The following is a 13473-nucleotide window of genomic DNA, read 5'->3' as shown; positions in this document are numbered from 1 at the left end:
GTCCATCACAGAAGGGTGGGCGGGGCTTACGCCACTCACGGCTCGCATTAATCAGGTGTCCATCACAGAAGGGTGGGCGGGGCTTACGCCACTCACGGCTCGCATTAATCAGGTGTCCATCACCGAAGGGTGGGCGGGGCTTACGCCACTCACGGCTCGCATTAATCAGGTGTCCATCACAGAAGGGTGGGCGGGGCTTACGCCACTCACGGCTCGCATTAATCAGGTGTCCATCACAGAAGGGTGGGCGGGGCTTACGCCACTCACGGCTCGCATTAATCAGGTGTCCATCACAGAAGGGTGGGCGGGGCTTACGCCACTCACGGCTCGCATTAATCAGGTGTCCATCACAGAAGGGTGGGCCGGGCTTACGCCACTCACGGCTCGCATTAATCAGGTGTAAATCACAGAAGGGTGGGCGGGGCTTATGCCACTCTCGGCTCGCATTAATCAGGTGTCAATCACAGAAGGGTGGGCGGGGCTTATGCCACTCTCGGCTTGCATTAATCAGGTGTCCATCACCGAAGGGTGGGCGGGGCTTACGCCACTCACGGCTCGCATTAATCAGGTGTCAATCACAGAAGGGTGGGCGGGGCTTACACCACTCACGGCTCGCATTAATCAGGTGTCCATCACAGAAGGGTGGGCGGGGCTTATGCCACTCACATCTCGCATTAATCAGGTGTCCATCACAGAAGGGTGGGCGGGGCTTATACCACACATCTCGCGTTAATCAGTTGTCCATCACAGAAGGGTGGGCGGGGCTTAGGCCACTCACGGCTCGCATTAATCAGTTGTCCATCACTGAAGGGTGGGCGGGGCTTACGCCACTCACGGCTCGCATTAATCAGGTGTCCATCACAGAAGGGTGGGCGGGGCTTATGCCACTCACGGCTCGCGTTAATCAGGGCTGGTTTTAGTTTTATTTATTTATATTTGTACATTTGGAGTTTAAGGGTTTGATTTTATTTTATTTGTTTGATTTAATATTTTTTTATTTTTAGCTGTTTCAGGGTTTATTTATTTTTGTTTTATTTATTTATGTTTTTTGTGGGGGGGTTTTTAGGTTTATTTATCTATTCGTTTATTTTTTATTTGATTTTATTATATTCATTTTATTTATTTATTTTTATGTTTTAATTTCTTATGGTTTTTTTGGGGTTTATTTATTTTATCTGTGTTGCTTATTTGTTTGGTTTTTTGTCATTCATTCATTCTCTTATTTGAGGTTTATTTCATGTTTTCCTTTTTTTATGTATCATTTTTATTTTATTTATGTTTTTGTGATGGTGATGATTTATACGATTTTTTTTAAATTATTGTTAAGGAGTTTTAGGGTGTATTTATTTTTTGTATTATTATTTATTTAATACTTTTTTTTAAAGGATTTTTGGGGTTTATTTATTAATATTTTTTATTACATTTATTTTAATTTATATTATTTATTTATTTTGCGCTGGGGTTTATTTAATTGGATTTCTGCGGTCTCCACCTGGAAGTGTCATCAGCGAGTTCATACGGGGCTTGTTCTCTGTGTGTGTGTGTGTGTGTGTGTGTGTGTGTGTGTGTGTGTGTGTGTGTGTGTGTGTGTGTGTCTCAGGCGAAGGAGTTCATCCACTCGGAACTGCTGGCGTTCCTGTACTCGTCTGGCGATCAGACCAGTCTGATGGAGGAGTCTGCGGACCAGGCCCAGCGGCGCGACGAGATGCTGCGCATGTACCACGCGCTCAAGGAGGCGCTGCACATCATCGGTGACATCAGCACCAGCACCATATCCGCGCCCGTCCCGCCTCCGGTGGACGACACCTGGATCCACACCGACCCCAGGTACTGCTCCTCTAATAAATCACGGCTCTGGTGATAACTAACGGAAGCGCATTTAAAGCCAAACGTGTGTGTGTCAGTCCTCCATCTCAGCGCAAGCCATCCTCCGGCACGGCCCCGCCCCCGGGCCGGCCCCCTGCAGTGCGAGGCCCCACCCCCGGCCCGCCGGCCGCGCCTCCTCTGAACCCCTCCCCTGCGTTTGGAGTCCCGCCTGTGCCATCCAGGCCCGGCCCGCCTCCAGTCAGCGCTAATGTGTTTGGGAGTGGCGCTCTGGAGGCTCCGCCCCCTCAGGTGCCGTCTCGCCCCGCCCGCGTGCCGCCCGCTCTGCCACCCGGCATACCCAGGTACGACTCTTCCTACACAGCCTCATGAATATTAATTAGATCACATGTCAAGTCCCATAACCGATTAAATATTCATGAGCCACAGATTATTCATAGTAAGATTCTCTAATTGGCTGCCTTTCAACCAATCATTTATTCCCACTGGCTGAAGGTAATTAATATTCATGATTCTTCAAGTCAGTCAAATATTTCATGATTTACTGATATTAGTCGTGACTAATAGTTATTTGCTTTAGTATATAATAATAATAACAAAAGTATTAAAATGTTACCATTCTAAATATTTGTTTCTTTATAAATAATTATATCCATGCGTCTGTTGCTGGATTTTCATTCGCTTACATTTTAAAAGTTGAATTGAATTGTTCATGTTTTATGCCTTCATTTCTGATAATACATTTGTATTAAATCATAAATCCAGAGAAATTTATGAAAAAATAAAACATTTCATATTCATTCAATTCTTTATACATTCTTATTGATTATTAAACCTTAACAAAACCATTAAAATTAATTAGGGCCCTAAAAATGTCATTTTTGTTAAACTTCTTATAAATTGTTGTTAAATTGTCTAAATTTCATAATTTCAATTCTTTAGGCTTATTGATTACTAAAACTTCACTTAATTTAACCATTAAAACTGAATCTTGAAAAAAATAAAACTTTTCACATTTTATTATAACAAAAATATTTTTTGTTAAAAAAGTTTAAGGTTTATTCAATTGTTAAATTGTATTTCAAATGTAATTTCAGTTAATCAGACATGCTTATTGATTTATAAAATCAAACATTAACCATTAAAATTGAATCTTGAACAAAATGAAAACTGAAAAAAATGGAATTTGGCAAAACAAATAAACCCGTTTTGGATTTCATAGGGCCCAAAAATGTTTATTTTTCTTAAACATTTAATAAACTGTTTCACATCTTGAAATGTGTACATTCCAATGAATTAAAATTTAAAGAAAAATGGAATTTGGATAAAAATAATTGTTAAACTTCTAATAAATTGTTGTTAAATTGTGTACATTTAATAATTTCAATTCTTTAGGCTTATTGATTACTAAAACTTCACTTGACCATTAAAACTGAATCCTGAAGAAAATAAAACCTGAAAATGGAAAAAATTTAATTTGGGGGGGGAATGATGAAACTTATTTCACAGGGCAATATTATTATTATTATTATTATTATTATTATTATTATTAAAAGGGTATTTTCTGTCCAAAAAAGTAGAAGTTTTAATAAAATGTTAATTTGAGTTTATTAGACATGCTTATTGATTTATACAATTAACCATTTGAAATTAAAAATTTTCCATTTGAAAAAATGGAATTAATGACTAAAAGTAAGTGTTTTTTGGAAAAGGCGAAACAGATTTCACAGTACTATAATGCCCTGGTGTGTGTGTGTGTGTGTGTGTGTGTGTGTGTGTGTGTGTGTGTGTGTGTGTGTGTGTGTGTGTGTGTGTGTGTGTGTGTGTGTGTGTGTGTGTGTGTGTGTGTGTGTGTGTGTGTGTGTGTGTGTGTGTGTGTGTGTGTAGCAGGAGACCTCCAAACCGGCCCACTATCATCAGACCATCAGAGCCGTCTCTACTGGACTGAGACTTTCAACAACCAAAGGAACCAACATCTCACACACACACACACACACACACACACACACACAAAAGTGCAAATAAGGGCGTCAACTCAAAGTTTGAGTGACACATGATTTTTGATACACTTCAAATAGTAGCACTAGTAATAATAAGACATTTTCTAATCCGTTTATAGTTTTCTATAACTTCAGGGAAGGTGTTGGGAGGTCGAGCAACACTTTAAATGTGTGCCATCACACCTGCGTTTACAGACGTCTTTACCCACTTCCTGTTCCTCCTGAGGGTCCGCCCTAATGCCTCCTCTGAGCATCTCAAGCACAGGCGAAGACTAGCACTAACACATCCTCTGAACTCCTCTGAGGTTCAGTCCACACGAGTCTCACTCGGCTTGAGCTGGAAACCCAAGGCTTTTATACCGTGTGACTAACAGGAAGTGGAAACCCTTCACTCCTTCATGTATTTTCTCTCTCTTTCATGACGTTTCGCATGGACTGCGAACAAAAGCACGAGTGATGATTATCAATAAAAGGGCATCTGATACTCTACTGTTGGATTTATTCATCACAGCCTACGGCAGGAGATTAGGGTCAAGCAATGATCACACGTCTGCAGAGTAAACTCATTATAATGACACGAAAAACAGCTACTTTTAGAGAATCACTAAATAGAGGATAAAGTCGTGTTTCGACAACGATATTCTCCAAATTGAATGTTAATTCGCAACATTTTATTTATTTCGAGAGTTTTTTTCTCAAAACACGACGACTTTATTCTCAATTTAATGAGTTTATTCTCAACATTGTATTTCAACTTTTTTCTCGAAACAAAATAACTTTAAATTTAACGAGTTTCTCAACATTTTATTGAGAATTTCTCTAAATTTAACGAGTTTTTTTTCTACATTTACATTTATGCATTTAGCAGACGCTTTTATCCAAAGCGACTTACAACTTCAGAGTTTTAAGAAGCGATTGGTTATGAAGAGTCGAGTAAGCGCAACAAGTGCCTGAAATACTGAGTCCGTGTACATTTCTCAGTGTAGCACAGGCTAGAGTAGGGAGGGAAAAAGGAGGAGAAAGAGGAAAGAAAGGGTTTGTTTTTTTTGTTTTTCTTTTATGAGGTTAAGTGGTCACGGAAGAGCTGAGTTTAGTTGACTTTTAATGTTGTCAATGATTCTGCGTTCCGGATGGCGGTGGGAAGATCGTTCCACCAGCTTTCTCAAAACAAAACGTTATTCTCAACATTTTAATTAGACTTTTTTCTTGAACTGTAACGAGTTTCGCAACATGACTTTATTCTCAATTTAATGATTTTATTTCCAACATTGTATTTCAACTTTTTTCTCGAAACAACTTTTTATTCTCAATTTAATACGTTTATTCTCAACATTTTGTTGAGAATTTCTCTAAATTTAACAAGGTTTTTTCTCAAAACACAACAAATTTATTATCAAGTTTGTTTATTCTCAACATTTTATTTCTACTTTTTTTCTCAACATTTAAGGAGTTTTTCTCGAAAACAAAACAACTTGATTATCAATTTAATCCTACTTTTTTTCTCAACATTTTATTGATAATTTCTCTAAATTTAACGAGTTTTTTTTCTCAAAACAAAACGTTATTCTCAACATTTTAATTAGACTTTATTCTTGAAATTTGACGAGTTTCTCAACACGACTATTTTCAATTTAATGAGTTTATTCTCAACATTTTATTTCCACTTTTCTCTAAATTTAGTGAGTTTTTTCTCAAAACAAAACAACTTTATTCTCAAAATTTAATGAGTTATTTCGTAACATTTTACTTCTACTTTTTTCTCTAAATTTAGTGGGGGTTTTTCTCGAAACAACTTTTTATTCTCAATTCAATACGTTATTCTCAACATTTTATTGAGAATTTCTCTAAATTTAACAAGGTTTTTTTCTCAAAACACAACAAATGTATTATCAAGTTTGTTTATTCTCAACGTTTTATTTCTACTTTTTTTCTCTAAATTTAAGGAGTTTCTCAACACTTTATTTTCAATTTAACGAGTTTTTTCTCGAAAACAACTTTATTATCAATTTAATTCTACTTTTTTTTCTCAAAATTTAATACGTTTCTCAACATTTTATTGAGAATTTCTCTAAATTTAATGTTTTATTCTCAACATTTTAATTAGATTTTTTTCTTGAAATGTAACGAGTTTCTCAACACGAGTTTATTCTCAACATTTTTTCTACTTTTCTCTAAATTTAGCGAGTTTTTTCTCAAAACAAAACAACTTTATTCTCAATTTAATGATTTTATTCCCAAAATTGCAATTCAACTTTTTTCTCGAAACAAAACATTATTCTCAAAAATGTTTGTTATTTCTTAACATTTTACTTCTACTTTCTCAAAATTGAGAATAAAAAGTTGTTTTGAGAAAAAAACTCACTAAATTTAATGTTCATTCTCAGCATTTTATTTCTACTTTTTTTTCTCGAAACAAAACAACTTTATTCTCAATTTAATGAGTTTATTCATAATATTGCATTTCTACTTTTTTCTCTAAACACATTTATCAGGTTTGTTTATTCTCAACGTTTTTAGTTCTACTTTTTTCTCTAAATACAACTTATCAATTTAATGTTTATTGTCAACATTTTTTTCTTCGAATTTCTCGAAATAAAATTCTCTTAAAACAAAATATTATTCTCAACATTTTAATTAAACTTTTTTCTCTAAATTTAATGAGTTTATTCTCAACACTTTATTTAGACTTTCAAGTTTTTCTCAAACTTTAATCTCGAGATGTGTAGATATTTGTATTACTGCTTGGCCCTACTCCTCTTCCGTAGCAGCCCAAATATGTTTTGTCTTGAATTGTGTTTGTAATGGATGTGATTGTCTTAAAAACGACTGACGGAAACTTGCTTTTTTTTCCAAAATATGACATTTCCAAATAAAACCAGATATTTAATGAGACCGAAACGAGTCTTCATTTCTAACCGACCATGAATTAATCAAACGGTAAAGTGTGTCATTATAAAGGTCTCTCTATAAAGAGTGCCATCAACAAAAAAGGAAAGTAATTTTATAGGCAGAGAAATAACTCATTCTTGTCCTTCAGAATAAATGAATTAAAGTCTGACCTGAACACTAGCGACACCATGTACAAATATACGACCCATTTTATTAGTTTTATTGTGTAAAAGTCTTTAAAAAGGCTGTACAGAAGATTCCCTTTGTTCACCGTAACGTCACATTCTCCCGAAACGCCCTCATCTCTCGTGATGAAATGACAGGACTAAAAAAACGGACACAAAACTATGACAGGAAGACATGAAATGGACAGTGAAGTCTTGCGTCCTCAGAGTCGGACGTCAGTTATTATTATTCCAGCACTTCTCCAGTCTTATTCGACTGTGCGCGACTGAACTTCACAGGCACCCGGAAACACCAAGAAGGATCGTCCAATGAGAGCGCGTCTAATCCATCTAAAGGCACGGCGGTCTGAGAGCGCGCGCGTCTCCAGGCTTCTCTCTCTCCAGCAGCCGATGGCCGTGTGTTTTAGGAGCAGACCCGCCGCTTGTCGTCGAACAGCCGCCGGACGGTGTACACCTGCGTGAGCGCCACGCTCAGCATGACCAGCATGTTGACACAGGACCAGAAGGAGACCCGCCACAGGTTGTCCTCCAGCAGGTTTCGGTCGCGCGCCTCGAACGCCCGCAGGACCGTCTGCATCTGACGGCTGCGCTCCAGCCGCCGGTGCACCGTCTCCATCGACTCCTGCCACACAGAGTTTATGCGCATTATATTCACCGTTAAATACGCAATTACAAAACTATGCCTTTTCAATTCTGAGAAATAGTTTAAATTGTGAGAAAAAAAGAAATTCTGAGAGTCCGACAAAATCTGATAAACTCAAACGTCATTGTGCTTTTGTCATTTGTATTACTTTTTATTTCGGTTTAGCTTTATTTTAATTTCCCTTCATTTTAGTAATTCAAATTTTTGAGTTCAAAAGTTGATATTTTGCCCCTTTGATATTTTTTTTTGTTTTATTTCAATTGCTGTAAACCATTTTTAACAGTTAAAAACTGTTACAAATTGTTTAAACTAATAAAATATGAATATTAAAGGGAGGGAAAAGAAACTTGAAAAAAACTTTAAAATGAGCTGAATTACTAAAAATGTAAATAAAGCTAAACAGAAATAAAAAGTAATACAAATGACAGAAGTACAATTAAGAGAAACTAAACATTTGAGTTTATCAGATTTATACCTTTTCAATTGTGAGAAAAGTCTAAAGTTAAAGTGAGAGAAATTCTGAGAGTCCGACAAAATCTGATAAACTCAAACGTTTCGTTTTTCGTTATTGTGCTTTTGTCATTTGTATTACTTTTTATTTATGTTTAGCTTTATTTTAATTTCACTTCATTTTAGTAATTCAAATTTTTAAGTTCAAAAGTTGAAATTTTGCCCCTTTGATGTATTTTATTAGTTTATTTCAATTACTGTACACCATTTTTTAACAGTTAAAAACTCTTCATTTTTTTAAACTAATAAAATATGAATATTAAAGGGAGGGAAAAGAAACTTGAAAAAAACTTTAAATAAAATGAGCTGAATTACTAAAAATGTAAAGAGCTAAACAGAAATAAAAAGTAATACAAATGACAAAAGTACAATTAAGAAAAACGAAACGTTTGAGTTTATCAGATTTTGACTATACCTATATGAAAACTATACCTTTTCAATTCTGAGAAATAGTTTAAATTGTGAGAAAAAAAGAAATTCTGAGAGTCCGACAAAATCTGATAAACTCAAACGTTTCGTTTTTCGTAATTGTGCTTTTGTCATTTGTATTACTTTTTATTTCTATTTAGCTTTATTTTAATTTCACTTCATTTTAGTAATTCAAATGCTTTATTTTAATTTCACTTCATTTTAGTAATTCAAATTTTTAAGTTCAAAAGTTGAAATTTTGCCCCTTTGATATATTTTATTACTTTTATTTCAATTGCTGTAAACCATTTTTAACTGTAAAAAATTTTTTAAACTAATAAAATATTAAAAGGGAGGGAAAAGAAACTTGAAAAAAACTTTAAATAAAATCAGCTGAATTACTAAACATGTAAATAAAGCTAAACAGAAATAAAAAGTAAACCAAATGACAAAAGTACAATTAAGAAAAACGAAACGTTTGAGTTTCAGATTTTGACTATACCTATATGAAAACTATACCTTTTCAATTCTGAGAAATTGTGAGAAAAAAGTCTAAAGTTAAAGTGAGAGAAATTCTGAGAGTCCGACAAAATCTGATATAAACTCGCAATTCTGAGAAAGTTGTATTACTTTTTATTTCTGTGTAGCTTTATTTTAATTTCAGTTCATTTTTAGTAATTCAGATTTTTAAGTTCTAAAGTTAAAATTTTCCCCCTTTTAATATTCATATTTTATTAGATTTAGTTGTTAACAAGAAGGCTGTTATTGTTAACAAAACTATTTAAAAAAAAACGTTTACGGTAATTGAAATAAAACTAATAAAATATGAATATTAAAGGGGAAAAAAACCCTGACATTTATTAAAATTAGATGAATTACTAAAAATGTAAATAAAGCTAAACAGAAATAAAAAGTAATACAAATGACAAAAGTACAATTAAGAAAAACGAAACGTTTGAGTTTAATCAGATTTTGTCTATACCTATATGAAAACTATACCTTTTCAATTCTGAGAAATTGTGAGAAAAAAGTCTAAAGTTAAAGTGAGAGAAATTCTGAGAGTCCGACAAAATCTGATATAAACTCGCAATTCTGAGAAAGTTGTATTACTTTTTATTTCTGTTTAGCTTTATTTTAATTTCACTTCATTTTAGTAATTCAAATTTTTAAGTTCTAAAGTTTAAATTTCCCCCCTTTAATATTCATATTTTATTAGTTTTAGTTGTTAACAAGAAGGCTGTTATTGTTAACAAAAACTATTAAAAATTATCAACGGTAATCTAAATAAAACTAATAAAATATGAATATTAAAGGGGAAAAAAAAACTTACATTTATTAAAATATTAGCTGAATTACTAAAAATGTAAATAAAGCTAACCAGAAATAAAAAGTAACATTATTTGAATTTAGTAATTTTGTTAAGTATTACACTAGTATATAAGCAATACTAAAATAACTAGTTTAACGCTAATAACGCCTGTCTGGGGATCATTTAATCGCCTCACATTGTGATATTAAACACTAATAATCGAGTTACACCTCAGAAAGATGATCAAATAAACATTTCTCATGTAAAGTGAATAACTACAAAAGGAAACTGACTCACAAATTTTGACTTCTCACAATTCTGAGATTTAAACGAAAAAATGAGAAAGTCGCAAATGCGAGAAAAAAAGGTTGATTATAAAATCCAATCCAAGGCTCACAATTCTGAGAAAAAAAGTCAGAATTATGAGATGAGAAATCGCATTACCTTTCGTATTTTTGTATCCGGTGGCATGAATGGTTAAATTCAATAAGATCTATCAAATATCAAAGAAAACAATGTCCAAGCCATATTTCACCCAAAATAAAACATAAAAAAAAAGAAATTCAATTTGACTTCAAATCAATGCAGTTATTGTTAAAAAAGTCTTTAAATAAAAAGTAATAAAAATGACAAAAGCACAAAACTAAATTACTGAAACTAAATTAAAATAATAAGTAATTACACTAGTATATAAATAATACTAAAATAAAAGTTAAAGTTAATAATGCCTGCCACAGAAAAGGGGAGAAAAACAAGTTATTCAACTATGGATTCTACCATTTCCTGTTCTGGGTTAAATAAATACTGTGACTCTCACAATTCTGACTTTCCTCGAAGTTGATTATTATAGATTGAGAGTTTAAATCTCGCAATTCTGAGAAAAAAGTCACAATTACCTTTCGTATTTGTGTATTCGATTGTGTAAAGATAAGATTTTTTTTTTTGCTTAAAGTCAAGGCTTATTGTTAACAAAAGCTGAAACTGTTAAAAATAGTTTACGGTAATTGAAATAAAACTTAATAAATATTAAAGAGGAAAAAAAGTAGAATTTGAACAAATTTAAAATAAACATTTCTTTCTCTCAAAACAACGTTATTCGCAATTTAATGAGTTTATTCTCAACATTTTAATTCTGCTTTTTCCTCTAAATTTAACGAGATTTTTCTCAAATTCTTGTTAAACTAAAACTTAATTTGTTTATGGTAATTTAAATAAAACAAATATTAGAGGGGGGAAAAAAACTTAAACTTAATTTGAAAAACATTTGATTTTGACTTCTCAATCTCTCTCGAAACAACTTTATTCTCAATTTTAATTCAAATTTTCCCTCTAAATTTAACGAGATTTTCTAGTTAACAAAAACTAAAACTTAACAACTTCTTTACAGTAATTGAAATAAATATTAAAGGTGAAACATTTAGAACTTAAACAAATTTGAAATGAGTTGAACTACTAATATTATTAAAACTTAAACTTAATTAAAATATTAATTATTATAGTAGTATATTAATTATACTAAAATAACACTGTTTAACGTTAATAACGCCAAATAAACGTTTTTCTCACAGACTAAGTGCTTTAACAGAAATACTGGGGTCCCGCGTACATGTAACTTCAAAAACGATATTAGATGTTGCCCATGGAGCGAAATAATCATTTATAAATCAACACTATATAATCGTGTGACACTCACTTTTATGTCGTCCAGCTTGTACTCTAATAGGTTCTCTGGCTCTCCTAGCCCCGCCCACTCGTCGTCCGCCCCCACGTCATTGGACGGGCTGTCCAGGATGACCTCGAAGAAGACCATCTTCTCGGAGAACCTGCTGAAGGTGTTGTCGAAGCAGATCTGATAGTCTCCCGCCTCCGTGGGCTCCACCCTAAAAAACAGCGGACCAATCACAGACGAGTAAACGGCAGACCGGCCAATCATTCTGAGGCGACGATCGATCCCCTGAGGGGAGATTATTCACACAGAACGCGCTTTTAAACGCAGGGCAGTGGAAAGAAAAATTAGGTTAAAGTTATTTTAGCTATTGACGTAGCGGTCTAGAGGCGCGCGTTTACATTCAAAACACGACAGTTGAGCGCAAAACACGTTGGTATTATTGGTTTATTTAAAGGAATTTAATTACTAACGGGATTTAAGGACGTAAAGTATTGTAGTTATGAAGTTGCAAATAATATATGTTTTTTAAAAATGCACACATTCACATGTATAATGCTAAATGTTTCGTCACATCAAATTCAGTTATGATTTACATGAATCGTGTTAATAATGACAGTTTCAATTCAAAAGGGTAAAATATCGTAAAAATTAGTAGTTTGCATCACTAGATATAACGGTCAGTCGCTGAACGTTTCCGTCGTAAAACGGTTGTCAATTATTATCTTATAATTGCACACTTTCACTGCTAAAACTAAAGCGTCGCACTAACAGTAATAATGCGTTCACACCGAACGCAAATTTAATTGTTTGTGCGAGTAGATTGCATTCAAACTCAACGCGAAGGACGGAAAGTGGGCGACTTGTTTGCCCGCGAACGTGCGATAATCGTCTCAAAGGTGTCTTCCACACAAGTTGAAAAACTAGCATGAAGCGTAATCCCGTTATCCGCGAGTCAACGGGTAACGCAATGCGAATAATCGCTTCGTTTTGCTGTGCACACACCACAAGTCCCGCCTTCTTTGATTTGATTGGCCATCTCACTCATCCTCATATTATTGGTTTATTTAAAGGAATTTAATTACTAAAGGGATTGTAGTTATGAAGTTAACTATTTGCAAATAATATATATATTTTTTTTACAATATGCACACATTCACTCTTATTTCTATAATGCTAAATGTTTCGTCAAACATGAATTGTGTAAATAATGACATTTTCAATTCAAAACGGTAAAATAACGTAAAAATGTTGAGTAGTTTGCGTCGCTGGATATAACGGTCAGTCGCTGAACGTTTCCGTCGTAAAACGATTGTCAGTTATTATCTTACGACACACTTTCACTGCTAAAACTAAAGCGTCGCGCCGGAATGTGATGTGGTATTACATTAAATTAAATTGTTATTTGCGCAAGTAGATTGCATTCAAACTCAACGCGAATGACGCAAAGTGGAACGTGGATATCGTCTCAAACGTGTCTTCCGCGCAAGTTAAAAATGAGCATGATGCGTAATCGCGTTATCCGCGAGTCGACTAGAACGAGTAACGCAATGCGAATAATCGCTTCGGACCACTTTGATTTGATTGGCCATCTCACTCATCCTCAGAGTAACAAGACTATGGTATAAACTCAATATATGCCGAGGTGGTACTAGCTAATCATCATATTCGTGTACCATAGCTAGTACGATGTTGACTGAGGGAGAGCACTCACATATGAACGCCGTCAGACCGCCGGAACTCCGACACCAGGTGGATCCCCTGAGGAGAGAGGATGGAGAAATCTACATCCATACCTGCTCCAGCGATCACCTGCAGACAAACACCACCCAGCCTTAGAGAACCTTAGGTTATATCACAGGGGGGGGAAACTTACCCCGTGATTTACTCCCCCCCTCAAGCTATCCTAGGTGTGTATGACATCCTTCTATCCAGAGTTTTACAGGTACACATTGACTTATTATTTATATAAACATCTGTACCATAATAATATCTGTGACTGAGGAACTGAAAATGATTGACGTGTCATGACGGACCTG

General features: G+C 34.5%; 2 protein-coding genes across 5 annotated transcripts in view; one reads left to right on the top strand and one right to left on the bottom strand.

Annotated features, from left to right (window-relative positions):
* dnm2b (dynamin 2b) overlaps positions 1 to 6716 on the top strand; it is a 54848-nt gene extending 48132 nt beyond the window's left edge. For 2 of the 4 annotated variants that reach the window (XM_079812542.1, XM_079812541.1), the window contains 3 exons: positions 1601 to 1827; positions 1905 to 2168; positions 3715 to 6716. In XM_079812542.1, the coding sequence (XP_079668668.1) occupies positions 1601 to 1827; positions 1905 to 2168; positions 3715 to 3772 (549 nt within the window). In that variant the 3' untranslated portion in view covers positions 3773 to 6716. Of the gene's footprint in view, positions 1 to 1600; positions 1828 to 1904; positions 2169 to 3711 lie in introns of all 4 variants that reach the window. The other 2 variants (XM_079812540.1, XM_079812543.1) reach the window with 2 other exon arrangements.
* tmed1b (transmembrane p24 trafficking protein 1b) overlaps positions 6236 to 13473 on the bottom strand; it is a 7847-nt gene continuing 609 nt past the window's right edge. Inside the window, exons 2-4 of the mRNA XM_079812544.1 lie at positions 13149 to 13246; positions 11462 to 11648; positions 6236 to 7520 (exon numbers count right to left, since the gene is read on the bottom strand). Coding sequence (XP_079668670.1) covers positions 7302 to 7520; positions 11462 to 11648; positions 13149 to 13246 — 504 coding nt within the window. The 3' untranslated portion in view covers positions 6236 to 7301. The remainder of the gene's footprint in view (positions 7521 to 11461; positions 11649 to 13148; positions 13247 to 13473) is intronic.

The sequence above is a fragment of the Gobio gobio genome, assembly GCF_949357685.1.
Source record: "Gobio gobio genome assembly, chromosome: 3".
In the NCBI taxonomy this organism is placed as follows: Eukaryota; Metazoa; Chordata; class Actinopteri; order Cypriniformes; family Gobionidae; genus Gobio; species Gobio gobio.
This window is presented reverse-complemented; position numbering and strand designations above follow the sequence as displayed.